The 14,666-nt window shown below is 44.4% G+C and overlaps 1 protein-coding gene across 1 annotated transcript; it reads right to left on the reverse strand.

Annotated features, from left to right (window-relative positions):
* Positions 1-10,778: 10,778 nt before the first annotated feature.
* On the reverse strand, positions 10,779-12,853 carry LOC147640314 (putative glucan endo-1,3-beta-glucosidase A6). Its single transcript, XM_086779133.1, has 3 exons — positions 12,699-12,853; positions 11,161-12,528; positions 10,779-11,041 (listed from the first exon to the last, which is right to left on the reverse strand). The coding sequence occupies exons 1-3, from the start codon at positions 12,754-12,756 to the stop codon at positions 11,016-11,018; spliced, it is 1,452 nt and encodes a 483-aa protein (XP_086635259.1). The 5' UTR covers positions 12,757-12,853; the 3' UTR covers positions 10,779-11,015.
* Between the last annotated feature and the right edge of the window lie 1,813 nt (positions 12,854-14,666).

The raw sequence follows: 14,666 nt of genomic DNA on the forward strand, positions 1-14,666 counted from the left end.
GTACATAGTGTGAAAGCAAGAGTGAACCATTCGGGTGGCCAAATGGTGACATTCCCTCCCGCTTCTAAATAGTTGTCCGCAATTGAAATGCATCCAAATATGTCTGAAGCACATGCGGGCAATCTTTGAAGAACTCTTCATCTACCCATTTAGCATCAATGGGAAGATAGGTCTTAAACTTCACAAGTTAACGCCTCACAACTTTGCCTGCAGCAGCAAGCTTGCGTTCCTTGTGATACACAATCTGCTCTGGCTGCAAGATCTCCTCAAGCTCATCCACTTCTGGTGGATCGTCAATGACCATTTCACTGGGCTCCGGCCCTACATACTTGCGAAGGAGACTCACATGAAAAGCATTGTGTATGTGCCAATGACTAGGTAATGCCAATCTGAAAGCCACTTCATTGATCTTCTCGATCACCAGAGAGGAAATTGGCCATCCTCATATGCTTCTCTGACAACTTAGTTTGAGTAAGAAAATACCTCAAACTCTGGTGATGTGTCTTCACAGTGAAATCAGCCCCAAGAAGGTAATGTTTCCATATAGTAAGTGCATGAATTACAACCAAGAGCTCTTTCTCATATATGCCAAGAGATAGCTCCGCATCATTCAACCTACGGCTGTCATAAGCCATGGCGTGTCCCTCTTGATTAAGGACAGCTCCTATGCAATTTCCAGATGCATCACATTCCACACAAAAGGCTTTTGCGAATCCGGAACGATCAACACTGGACCATGAGTAGTTGCATCTTTCAATTTGAGGAATGCATCTCTCTCTACATTAGTCCATTTGAACACGGCCTTCTTCTTTGTCAAATTATGCAAGGAGAAGCAATCCATGCAAAGTGCCGAATGAACCTGCGGTAGTAAGAGCATAATCCAAGAAAACTATGGATCTCATGCACCGAACTCAATTCGGGCCAATTCCGAATTGCATCAATCTTTGCAGGATCCATTCGCACTCCATCCTTGGATACAATATGCCCAAGATAATGTATCTCTGACAAGAAGAACTCACTCAATATGCCCAAGATAATGTATCTCTGACAAGAAGAACTCACTCTTCTTTGCATTTATGAAGAGTTTATGCTTATGGAGCTCTTCAAAAACAATAGCCAAATGAGCTTTATGCTCTTCTTCGGTCTTCGCGAGAAGACTAGGATGTCATCAAAGAAGACACCTGTAAATTTCCTGTACCCACGGAATATGCGATCCACATTCTATTGAATGTAGCCGGGGCATTTGTAAGACCAAAAGGCATAACAAGATACTCATAAAGCCCAAATGCTGTCCTGAAAGCAGTTTTGTGTACATCCTCAGGCACTACAGGCACTTGATGATATCCACTCTTGAGATCGATTTGGCTAAAGCATGCCGATCCATCCAACTTGTCAAGGATGTCATCTATGCGAAGGATTGTTCGAGGACCTTGGCAGAGCAATTGGAGGAGAAGGCTTCTTCAGAACTGGAGGAGCAGTTTGAGAAGTCGACTTCTTCAGAACCAAAGGATTGTTCGAGGACTTTGGTGGAGTAGTCCGAGGAGGACGCTTCTTTAGAACCGGAGGAGCAAGGAGGCTTCTTTAGAACTGGAGGATGAGTGTGAAGAAGATGCATGTATGCACGCCTGAGCTTTTTTCATTTCTCGGGTTGAGCATACACCAAGGGTGCTTCATTACATCAAGCTAGAGGTATGAACAAAGGAAGTTTCAGTGAGGTCTCTGAGGGAGAGTCTTAACATTTCCCGTTTGCACCAAGTGGAGAATCTTTGGCTTCAGTGGTGATCGCTTCAGTTTCTAGGGTTGTTCAGGACTCTTCCCACATGCCGTTTGCATTGGGTGGAGTATCATTAGTGTCAGATGTCATGGAAGCACCACATGAGGATAGATCGTCGGATTGGTCTTCACACTTGAAACCAAAACCCAGGCACTCGGGCAACAGACAGACAGTTCAGTACCGGATACAAACTTTGAAGACACAGCGGAAGAGCCATAACCAACACCAAAAACACAGCACTGAGTTGGAATGGTCGCCCTCCTGTAGGAACTTCTTTATTCAAGGGAGAAATTGTTACAATAGACCAAGGTGCGGGTGCAAACTTGCACCGGATTCTCCACAAAGCTTCAGCACACACTTTCTCAGAGATCTGGGTACAAACAGCACCAATAACCAGTACAAAACAATCTTGAAACAGCCCCAAAATCTGTGGCCAGCTCCGGAAGAAGAGAGAAGACCAGTCGTTTGTTGCCCTACTGTACGGCCAGCACTCAGGAAAGAGAGAGAAAGAGAGAGCACGTTGCTACCCTGCTGTACAGCCAGTGCTCAGGAGAGAGGAACATGTTGCTGCCCTTTTGTACAACCAGCGCTCAGGAGAGATGAACAGGCTGCTACAGCCGGCCAGTGCACATAGTGAACAAGAGAGAGAAAACTGCCGTCTTGTTGGACGACCAGCACTCAGGCGAAAGAGAGAGCAAGCTGTTGCAGTCGGCCAGAGAGATTAGGGCGCTTGAAGATCCCTGCTATACGCCAGTGCATAAGGGGAGAGAGAAAGAAAGAAAGAAAGAAAGTTATATTAACGTCCACGGGAGGCCGAATCCGACCTATGGGACAGATCAGGTACATCCATTTACATTCCACTCTGGGTATCAATGCCAAAGAGGCATAAAACTGAAAAAAAAAAAACTCAAAATGAACTCTTAAGACTCTTAAGAGTTTAAATTACAATGGGTTCTATTGCATCTAGTTCGAAATTGAGGTTCAAAATAAAAATAGCTATATTTCATCCATGGATGGATTTGCTCTTGAGGGGGGTGGGGTACGGAATTCTTTAATGATTGCTTGTCCTCCTTTGTATATTGCCCATTTGCCATTCTTTCTTGCTTCTTTAACTTTATTCAGCTCTGCAGATTTGTTCTTGAGTTGTAGTGGGGTGAGTTCATCAGCTATCCATACCTTTGTCCCTTGGAGAGACCTTGTTTGCTTCATCACTGCTATTTTCTCATTGTTGTCCATATAGGAGACTTTTGCTTGTGTACCCTTTACTATAATAGAGATAGGGTCTCCTAAGTCCACGAAGGGGACTACTTTGCTCAGTTGTGCTGTAAGTACATCTGTATCTAATATGTAGTCTTCTCGAAGCTCTTGAGCTATGTTTGCCCTATCCCAGCCTTGAGGAAGACCACCGACTCTGATTACCTTTTTGTTACTTTCCATTCGTTCCTTTTCTTTGACTGCTGATATGACTTCTTTAACAAAATCTTGTGAGTTAACTGAATTTACCTTTGAAACATGGTTTGTCGTTTCTGTTTGTAGTGTTGTAGGTATGGGTCCTTCTCGTGCTTCCTCTTGCTTCGTCTTCATGGCTTGCACTTGCACTTTCAGTTCGTTGATTTGTTCATCTTTCTTGATAGTCTCGTGTTTCAGTGCTGCTAATTCTCCCTGGAGTTTCTTCAGTTCTTGCATGAGGTAGGCTTCCCATGGTGTCGGCTTGCTCACGGGTGGAGGAATGGGCGGTAATCGTGAGGCGGTGACTGAGGCAAAAGACTCCTTACTTTCCATGTGTTGCTGCTGATAAAGGAGAGGGCTGTTGGTGGAACGAGTCCCCCCTCAAGGGTACCCTCTCCCCTTTGGGGGAGACTCAAAAAATGCGACCTACAAGATGCTCAACTACAGGTGCAGGGGAGAGTTATGTTGCTGCCTTGGGGGCCTGAGCAAGGGTGGGTGGGTGGGTTGGTGGGTGGGTTGGTGGGGAAGCGAAGAGAGAGAAGGCGAACTGGGCGAACCTGCAGGCAGAGAGAAAGGGAAGCGAAGAGAGAGAAGGCGAACTGGGTGAACCTGCAGGCAGAGAGAAAAGGGAAGCGAAGAGAGAGAAGGGTGGGTGGGGAAAAGGGAAGCGAAGAGAGAGAAGGCGAACTGGGCGAACCTGCAGGCAGAGAGAAGCGAAGAGAGAGAAGGCGAACTGGGCGAACCTGCAGGCAGAGAGAAAGGGAAGCGAAGAGAGAGAAGGCGAGAGAAAGGGAAGTGAAGAGAGAGAAGGCGAACTGGGCGAACCTGCAGGCAGAGAGAAAGGGAACTGGGCGAACCTGCAGGCAGAGAGAAAGGGAAGCGAAGAGAGAGAGAGAGAGAGAGAGAGAGAGAGAGAGAGAGAGAGAGAGCAAGAGAACTCTGGAACTGCCGCCCGCCTCTCTGTGTGTGTCCTCATGCGCATCCCTCCTCCTCCTTTTCATGGAGTCGACCAGCCCCTTTTTGCCAAAAATGGTTGAGTTGCCAAAAGTGGTTGAGTTGCCAAAAATATCAAGTTTTATGCTTTTTCCCAGCTTGTTGGTCAAGTTTACTCTAGGCGCCTCCTTTTGTCCACATATGTATGGCCCGAAAGTAATAAGTCCGGCCAATCTTTAATGATACGTGAACCTGTCACACCAACAAATAAAATCCCATGTAGCTCATACTTTGTTGCCATCTTTCAAGCCAAAATATGCCAGTGAATGCTTTAGCTCTCTTTTGTGGAAAATCCCCGTTCACACCTTGGCTCCGTTCAGTGTGTGAAACATCGATCAAGACTGGTGAAGGGACCAAATGTTGACTCCCTCTCCATCTTATAAGACAATTTTCTTGAACTGTATAAGCGTGACAGTAGTGGAATACTCTTCAGATATAGGAGATCCACTGCCATGTAGTATAATCCGAGCATTAAAATCATAAGTTCATATCTGCTGTAACCATAGATACTCGGCAGAGTTGCTGCTTTTCTGAATGTTCAGGAAGTGAGCACCATGGTAGCGAGTCTTGGGAAAAATATACCATGTCAGGTTGCATCTGCCATACATGTACAGTCATGTCAGGCTCCATATGCCATACATTTATAATAGGAAAATACACCATGTCAGGCTCCATAGGCCACACATGCATTGTTGTGTGAGGCTACTTATGCCATACATATATTGTCATGGGAGTTTCCATATGTCGCATATGCAATCTTGCCACGTCAGGCTCCATATGCCATACATGTATTGTCATGTTAGGCTCCACAAGCCACACATGTAATCTTGCCATGGCAGTGGGCTCACACCAGAGTCCTTCCTGGGGATCCATCCACCACATATAGGCATAAACTCCTCTTGGCATGTCAGTGGGCTCACCCCAGACCACACGTGGAAAAATAGGGAAAAATATGGAGAGTGGGGAAAAATGAGAAAACAACTAAATTGGGCGGGCACACCTACAACAGAGGCCCTTGTGTAAATATACAGACAGGAGATGACTGCTAACACCATCCACATACATGTAAAAGGGATGTGCCATGCCATGATCGATGTGAGAGTCCTTTCGCACAAAGTCACCAAGACAAGCAGAGCTTCAGAGAAGCTAGGGAAGCTCAATCGGCATATTGTAGTGTGGGACAACCTTGCATGTCTTTGAGGAGCCATACGAGCACACATATTACTGATAAATATTTCGTAGTTTTGTAACCGCATATGCGACATATTCTAGCGTCCCATACCACTCGAATACTCTCCATATGAGATCCTTGTATAGGTGACAATTCTAGCATCCCATACTGCTAGGAGCCTCAAATATACAAGACGACTATTCATCAAAACCATAGAGAAGCCTTTTCTAGAATCATAATGGTTTCCAAAGAAAATGCCTTTCAGAAAAATAACTTTCCTGAAACACATCTCAATATAAACATGAGAAACACACTCCACTTGCGTTAGCAAGGGAGTTCAACATGTACAAAATTCCAAATATGGGCAAAAGAAAAGCATTAAACATAAATACTTATCTCGATAAAAAGTCTATTGCCGATATATTTATGTACAATTAAAATTCTTAGGAAGAAATCCCTTAAATATCGCAATTGATACCAAAATTCGCAACACCCAAAATAGTGTCGCTATGTAGACACAAAAATATGGAGTAGAACTAAATCTTCCGAAACTTCATTCTTTTTGTGGCAAGACACTGGCACCAATAACAATCGGGCTTGGTGCAGCAACCCGTTGGTTCATCTTCCACCAAAGGAGCTTGAATATTCCATTCGTAATCCTCCTTCCAAGGCATCTTCTGGGCCATCTCTTCCCCAAAAGAATGCGTGTCTCCACCACAGACAATAGGCAGGTTCATAATAGGAGCCATCTTTCTCTTTTTGGAAGAAAACGTGGAAGCTTCCTCAGCAACCACCAACTGATGAGGAAGCTTCCACCAAAGGAGCTTGAATCTTCCGTTTGTAATCCTCCTTCCAAGGCATCTTCTCGGCCATTTCTTCCCTAAAAGAATGCTTGTCTCCACCAAGAAGATGAACCCGTTGGTTCATCTTCCACCAAAGGAGCTTGAATCTTTTGTTCGTAATCCTCCTTCCAAGGCATCTTCTGGGCCATCTCTTCCCTAAAAGAATGCTGGTCTCCACCACGGACAATAGGCAGGTTCGGAATAGGAGTTATCTTTCTCTTTTTGGAAGAAAACGTGGAAGCTTCCTTAGCAACCATCAACTGATGAGGTTCAGCAAGCCCTTGATCCGGTTTTACCTGTTACTTGCCCCGTTCATCAAGAATAATATCCCCTTCTTGTAGAAGATAGTGAAAACCCAACTTCTTGGGATTCGTTTTCAGCATTGAAGCCAAATCTAGGAAGACATTTGTGGCACTGGACTCCATGATCCTTTTGCCTTCCTTTCAAATATACATCCTTTTCTTGAAGTTCTTGATGAAGCTGCTTCGTCAAACGATTATGATGCTCAAATTATCTATCAATGGTCTTGATGTACTGCTCCACCATGTGTTCAAGAGTTTTAATCCTCTCCTTGTGTTCCTTGCACCCTTGGACCTTGTCCAGAACTGTAGGACCCTCTACCTAGATAGAATAGGCTACCAATGAAACCAAAACCCGGGTACTCAGGCAACAGACATACAGTTAGGTATCGGATACAAATTTTGAAGACACAGTAGAAGAACCATAAACAACACCAAAAACATAGCACTGAGCTGGAACGGCCGGCCCCCTGTAGGAACTTCTTTATTCAAGGGAGAAACTGTTACAATAGACCAAGGTTCAGGTGCAAATTTGCACCGGGTTCTCCACAAAGCTTCAGCAAACACTTTCTTAGAGATCTAGGTACAAAGAGCATTGATAACCAATAAAAAACAATCTTGAAACAGCCCCAAAATCTGTGGCCAGCTCCGGAAGAAGAGAGATGACCAGTCGGTTGCTGCCCTACTGTACGGCCAGCACTTAGGAAAGAGAGAGAGAGCAAGCTGCTGCCTTGCTGTACGGCCAGTGCTCACAGAAGAGAGAACACCAAATGGCTGCTGCCCTGCTGTACAACCAGCGCTTAGGAGAGAGGAACATGCTGCTGCCCTGTTGTACGACGAGCGCTCAGGAGAGAGGAACAAGCTGTTGCCCAGCTGTACGACCAACGCTCAGGAGAGAGGAACAGGCTGCTGCAGCCGGCCAGCGCAGAGAGTGAGCAAGAGAGAAAACTGATGTCCTGCTGTACGACCAGCACTCAGGTGAAAGAGAGAGCAAGTTGCTGCAGTTGGCCAAAGAGATGAGGGCGCTTGAAGATCCTTCCTGTACGGCTAGTGCACCGGGAGAGAGAGAGCAAGAGTCTAGAGATGTCTGCAACTGCTGCCCGCCTGTGTGTGTCCTCATGCACATCCCTCCTCCTCCTTTTCATGGAGTCGACCAGCCCCAAAAATACTTGTGCTTTTCCCCTTTTTGCGAGAAGTGTCTGAGTTACCAAAAATATCAAGTTTTATGCTTTTTCCGAGCTTGTTGGTCAAGTTTACTCTAGGCACCTCCTTTTTTCCACGTATGTATGGCCATTGAGTAAAAAGTCCGGCCAATCTTTAATGATGTGTGAACCTGTCACACGAACAAATAAAATCCCATGTAGCTCATACTCTGTTGCCATCTTTCAGGCCAAAATATGCCAGTGAATGCTTTAGCTTTCTTCTGTGGAAAATCCCTGTTCGCACCTTGGTTCCCGTTCAGTGTGTGAAACACTGATCAAGATTGGTGAAGGGACCAAATGGTGACATCGCCCTAGGAGGAGGTGTAGTGGGTGTCTTTACATTGCACAATTTTCTTGGAGACTGTACCGACATGGCCGAACTTTTTGCTTTGGTGTGTATCAACGGCGAGTATGTTCCATAGGACATGGGTGGTTTAGACATAAAGGTGCCAAGTAGCAGTGGTGGATACAAAGTTGGTGTAATGTTATTGAGGAGTGTTGTTCTTGGTTTTGCTTTCTTCCTTCAGGGTGCATTGGAGCTAGTGCAAGCAGTTCTTGTGCTCCATTTGAGCCTATGCATTAGTGGGTGGAGTTTGGATAGTGGAGTTTTGCCAGCCTTTCTCTGGAGTGTTCTTTTGATGGACTACTAGAGGATATTTTGTGGTCTACAATGTTTTTTCATGGATGGTTGGATAGACGGAAAGTGCTTGATCAGGCATAAGTTGGTCATCTGCTGGTGTCTTTGCAAGTCTTTGTGTTGACGCGGCAATGATGAAATGTGAGCCTTTGCATTGGATGCAAAGTGGTCTTGCACTGTTTGGGAACTTGGGTACCTTGGATGAGCTATGCTTGGATCTTTTCCTTTTATGGAAGGGTAATTTATATAGACACTGAGCAGGTGAGGATAGCTGCAATGCAAGTGGTACCTAGACAGAGGACCCTGGCAGATTTCTTTGGCACCAGCCCACACACCTCCTGACACCACCTCCATTGGGCCATCAGGGCACCGACCACGCTCCCAGGGAGTCACCACTGATAGAGCAGTTATCTTATGTCGTGCTCGTCGGCCACGCCCACCAGGATCCCAACCACGGCATCCTCACCATCGCCAGATCAGAGCCATTATTGCTCGGCATCGGAGGCGCTTACCTCGCTTCTACGACCTCTCCATTCTAGACAGCCCCATGGTGGAGATACTTGATCTAAGAAGAGGGCAACAATTCAACTAATCAGCATACATGGATCTACCTGATATACATTTTCCAGTATTTTTCAGTATTTTCTACTCAGTATCATCTCGGATCGGAGTCTTGCAGTTTTGTTCTTATAACTGTAGGACAATCAGTTTATTGTACTTTTTAGTCTTGTTCTCTTTGATGAGAAAACCAACTTCAGATGTACCCTCAGTTTTGGTCTCATAGGCCACTATGGCCTCTTAGAGACGTTAATATATCATTTCATTTCATTTCATTTCTCTCACAGCAAGGGCGCTTTGCTGCGATCAGAGCAAGAGGAGCAAGGCAGGCGTATAAGAGGTATATACCTTATACCTTGTACTAATTAATCGGGAGCGGGAGGTATGGTGCAAGTTGTCTTAGTTAGTGACACAAGGTTAAGCCAAAGAGATTTTTCAAATGAACAAGTAGTTTCTCAGTAGAGCATACCCACTAGAATGCACAGCAATGTCCAAGCCGGCTGATGGTAGCAGGGGAACAAAACAAATTGTGAATATTTACGTAAAGGGTACCCAATCAAGAAAATAATGAGTTGCTTACCTAGGATGCAGATAAATTGCTTTCTCAAGTTGGTGCCAATGTGAGATTTAATCTCTTTGTTGTTGAAATTAGCTTAGATGACAATGCTGATGAAAGATTGTTTGCTCCATCCAAGGTTATATCAATGAGTCTCGTGTTTAGTGTTACATCAAGTTTTGATGAAAGATTGTTTGCTCCAAGGTTATAGCAATGATGGTGCTAGTAAGATGGTGTACGAGTCTCGTGCTTGGAATGTTTGCATATAACCTCTAGTTCTTATGTGTGCATATACCTCTAGTTCTTGAGGTCTTAGTGAAAATCATTCTAGATACCTATGAGCGAGAGAGCAGTGAGTGTGTGATAGACAAGCGCGAGCACAACTTCTACATTTGGTTGTACTGGAGATTAACGAGAATGAAAATCATTATGAGTTACTCTCTTGGGCGATGTCTACCTATCATGAACGAAGCTTTTCCCAAAATTTATGTTGCAACACAAGGGTTCAAATTGAATATGATTTCCTTGTAAAAGTTGTGATTTGTGAACCAACTTTTAAAGCTGGATGAGCAAATATTGTAGCCGAAACTTGTGAAAGGGTTGAGTTACGAAGATGGCAATGGAGGTAGCAAACAACCATCAATCCTAGAAGATTCAAACATATTACTACTAATGGCATCAAATTCTAAATAGCGCGAACATAGGTAACTCATCCATATTTTATAAGAAACTTTGGACTAGGGTACAACTTTTAGAAAAAAATGAACAGTGACGCATTAAAAGTAGTGTTGTTTCTGAGTGATTGTTACAGTTGATAATACATATAAGAGATTGTTACAGGTGATAATACATATGGAATCTCAAGTGCCACATGACATTTCAGGCTATCTTTATTGATTGTTACAGGTGATAATACACATGGAATCTCAAGTGCCACATGACATTTCAGGCTATCTTTATTTATTTTTATAATATATCTTTATCAAAGTCCAATTGTCTATCTTTATTTATTCCATAATCTATCTTTATCAAAATCTCTTTATTTTTTTAAATAAAATATCTTTATCATATAATATATCCTTATTAAAGTCCATTTCGCAATCTTTATTTCTTTTGATAGTGTGTTTTTATCAAAGTCAAATGCATTTGCCTTCAAAGAGAGAGCAGGTCTTCTTTTGGTAGTGGTGTATGCTAGGTTGTGATGGAAACACCACCACATCATTGTTTATCATAATCTTTCTATTGAATGTGGCTTGACAGGCGAGTGTATATCCTATACAAAAGAAGAGTCTTATTGTTTACAAAGTAACATTAGTACAATTAACATATTTTTACAAAGGCGCTCATCGGATGCCATATACATAATCAACTTTGGAGGTAGCTGCGGCCATTTTCCATGATATAGTTGCGTATGTACACGGAATTATTGTAAGCTGATCACGATTGCTGGATACTTGTTCCTTATTTGTTGATAAAAAATAATGAAAAATGCTGCAATAATCCTACATGACTCTCTGATAATATCTGTCCATGGCTAAGGGTACTCACAAGCACCATAACCTGACAAAACGTAAAATGGAATTGTTAAATTCAGTCATGATTTAAAAAAAACACATTACAAATTTGGGAGAATCCAGACACTAGAAAACGGAACAAGATTTAAGGAGAAGTGGGCTTACTTGGGTTGTTTGAACTGAGGATGGCAGCGCCGCTAAAGTCGCACGTGCCACCATGGGATTTCATGGAGAGCCAGTAGGAGTGGAAGGCGTAAGAAGCGTGTGAGGCCAGGGTGTTAGGGTGGAAGCAGGGGTAGCGGGGCTGGATGGCGCGGCAGAAGGAGGCGCTAACTCCGCATGCATAGTCCAAGCCCGCCTGCAAAGCAGCGGAGCTGGCCTTGGGGTTGGCCACACACCACGCCTCTCCTTGCCGCCTCTGCGGCTGCTCACCAGAAGAACTTCCATTCCTCTCCTTGGAAGAGTATACCGTCGCCCGCTCCCTGCCGCCTACAGCATATGCTGCGCCCCCTCCTGTCAAGTCCAGCGGATACACAGCCTCCCCATTTGGATACAATAGCCCCCAATTCCTCTCTGTTGTTGGCCCTGGCTTCAAATTCTCATTGAAGAGAGCAAATATGTATGTGGGTATGAATGTTTTTGGGCGTAAAGGTGTTCCAATCGGTGGATAAGCTAGCATTTTCTTTACTAATCTCTGATTATAAGCTATGGCATTGGCTACATTAGCCCCCGCCTCATCTTCATCGCCCTTAGTAGGCCATCCTGTCTCGCTTATTGCCAACCTTACCCTTGGATAGCCTAGCTTGGCCATGGCGGATGAAACTGCATCTAGCTGTGCATCTAGCAAATCATCATACTGCAGTTGCCCATCTTGCACACTGTTTTCTGAATTGGCCTCCAGCAGTGCATACTGAAGAGGGATCTCATGACTGTTTGCAGCCCATGTTAAATAAGGGTACACATTTATAAAGAAATAAGACCTTGTTTGGACGAGAAATTGCAGCATTGGTTGCATGATTGAAACTGTAATTTCTTCTCTAAAACAGCCAGCTGATGGAGGGTATGATGAGCTGAGAATATTCAGAGCAGATGAAGTGGTAACCTTAATCCTATCTTTGAGATTAAACTTGATTAGTGAAGAGTACATATTTTGCATGGCAGGCACTAATTGATACCATAATGTTTGGTTTAAAGGATTGCTAAGCACTTCATTGCCCACGTTGATGAAGTTGATTAGGGTGGCTGGATAGTAGGGAGTCACACGCTCTTGGACCCACTGGTCTGCTGCCGCTTGACCAGAGGCGATGCTGGGGAGCTCCTCGTTGGTGACGGCGATGGCGACCTGGAGGCCTGTGTGGGAGAGGGCAGAGAGGACCTGAGGGTCGGAGTCGAAGATCTTGACTTTGCCGATTCCCATGCGCTGCATGAGAACCACTGCTTCGCTAGGGGATGGGAGGTTGTCAGCAATTCGCCCATAGTTGATGCCCATTGTTAGGACTGAGCTCTGTTTGGAGCTCGCACCAATCACCTCTACTGCAAAAACGAAACCGGGTTAGATGCAAATGTGCGCAACAAAAAATAAGTTCACTAAAACTATCCTAAGCTCCGTAATCTCCAATCTTAGTCGAGATTAGTTTCCAGTGGAGAAGAGATTAATTATAATCAGAGTGATTATATCAGGTGTGAGAAAAATCGAAGCTTACCAGCAATGAGCATGAAAATCGACCAGAACACATGCAGATGCAGAGTTGCTGGAGCCATGTGGTACTCAAAACCCAGCACTTACACAGACAGCAGAGGGTGAGGTCCGAACGAGTCCTTTTATAACCTGCATTGATTTGTACAGGTCAGCCTTCCCACAGTCGAACCTTCTGTGCTAGCTACAACGTTCACTTGCATTTTTGTCTGCCAGCTAGGCAGATCCACACGGGCACAAATGCCAGCTAGGCCGCCGTACCGTTGCATGTCATCGGCGGCGGAATCTGCCACGTGAAGGCTCCCCCACCACCTTCGATTATATACTGCTATTATTAATCTAAAGTGCTAAGAAACGGGGCCCACAACGGAAACATTCTAGCAACAACAACGATGTCGTTGATTATGGAGGATTCCACGCCAAAAAGGTCTTGTTGATCGTTGACAACCCATACATATCCATAAATAAGTACCCAAAACGTTTTTTTTTGCCTTGCATTAATTAATTAAATGATGTGCCTTGCATTAATTAATTAACATCCCGTGTGAAATTTCATGTGAAATATTAAAGATTATATACCCCATAAGAATGAAAAAATACCAAGCTTTTTATTTTAGCAACAAAATCAAGAATCTTAATTCTCGGCATGTTCTAACACTTGTTCTCGTCGGGGGCTACAGTGGTGGGTGCATTCTTCACTTTCTCGCCTACTTCTGGCTAAAACCCTCTCCATGTGAGCTGAAGCTATAAGAGCAGCCCTCTGCTCTACGGTTGAAAGCGCACTCTTGCTCTCTGTTATCATGCTTTCATGCTTGGTTATTGAGGCCATCTGCCACACAGACAGGGCACGACACTCAGCACGATACCACTCAGCCATTCATCTCATTGATCCTGAGAGGAGGAGGAGGTGAGGACAAGCGCATAGAGGCAAGGTGAGTAGGAGAAGGGGGCGGCGAGGCAAAGCACGTAGAGGCGAGGCGAGTAGGAGAAGAAAGAGGAGGAGGCGAGGCGAAGTGCGTAGAGGTGAGGCGAGTAGGAGAATCACTAAAAGGAAGGTTGAGAACCTTGGGCAATCCTAAGGTGCATGGCATTAATTAATTAATGCCCACAATGAATATGTATTTTTTATATAGAATCTTCCTTTCGTTGGTGTTCTTGCTACACATCCTCTACTAAGACTCCTCTCTCTCTGTCTCTCTCTCTCTGTCTCCTTCCTTCCACTAGGCTTTTACTCTCTACTTCGATGCAGACTCCCACTAGCACGATCATCATACGATACTCGAGCTGAAGTTGGCTGATGCTAGAAGGCATAGGAGTTACTCTCACTCTCTTTTTATCTGTCAGTGCACAAGGAACTCCTCGCAATATAAGGAAAGAGAGATCTCTTTTTCTCTGTGTAATTGTGTATCTTAGCAAACGAGAGCTACTGCTAGTCATGGGGGAGAGGAGCTATGGGGAGGATAGACAGAGAGGTGAATAGGGAGCCAAACGGTGGAGCGGTAGTAGGAGGGGTGGTCGTCGAGGAGGAGAACGGTCAAATGGGAAGGAAAGCAAGCGGTTGCTAAAATGAGACCTTCATTGTATTAATTAATGCCCATGCTTAGTAGCGGGCATTAATTAATACTCCATCAAAAAAAGCATGAATATACACCATCAAAAAACAAAACCGTGAAATAATTACTACCATAGGTGTGCGATTTTTAAAAGAGATGAAAAAACACACTCAAGGGACCTTTACACATGTCCTCGTACACATTGGGAGTGGAGTAGTGTCAATGGATAATTGACAGTGGAGTATTGTCCATGGAATGATGGATGTATCCCCGCCCACATATTTATTGTGTGCACATAAGTGGAAGTGAAACTACTACCAAGTTGTATAGTTGACTTATAAAGTTCAATCCTTGCTAGAAGGCCCGTGTTGTCATTGCGTCATTGGATCCTTAAATAAATTGGGCTTTTGAGCCTCCATACC

Source organism: Cibotium barometz, chromosome 3, assembly GCF_041138505.1.
Source record: "Cibotium barometz isolate CiBa-2024 chromosome 3, ASM4113850v1, whole genome shotgun sequence".
In the NCBI taxonomy this organism is placed as follows: Eukaryota; Viridiplantae; Streptophyta; class Polypodiopsida; order Cyatheales; family Cibotiaceae; genus Cibotium; species Cibotium barometz.

Coding starts and splice junctions, on each gene's coding strand:
- LOC147640314 (XM_086779133.1), bottom strand. CDS start 12,756: ATGGCTCCAGCAACTCTGCATCTGCATGTGTTCTGGTCGATTTTCATG. Junction 12,529..12,698: donor GATTTTCATGCTCATTGCTG/GTAAGCTTCGAT, acceptor TCGTTTTTGCAG/TAGAGGTGATTGGTGCGAGC. Junction 11,042..11,160: donor CCTCAGTTCAAACAACCCAA/GTAAGCCCACTT, acceptor ACGTTTTGTCAG/GTTATGGTGCTTGTGAGTAC.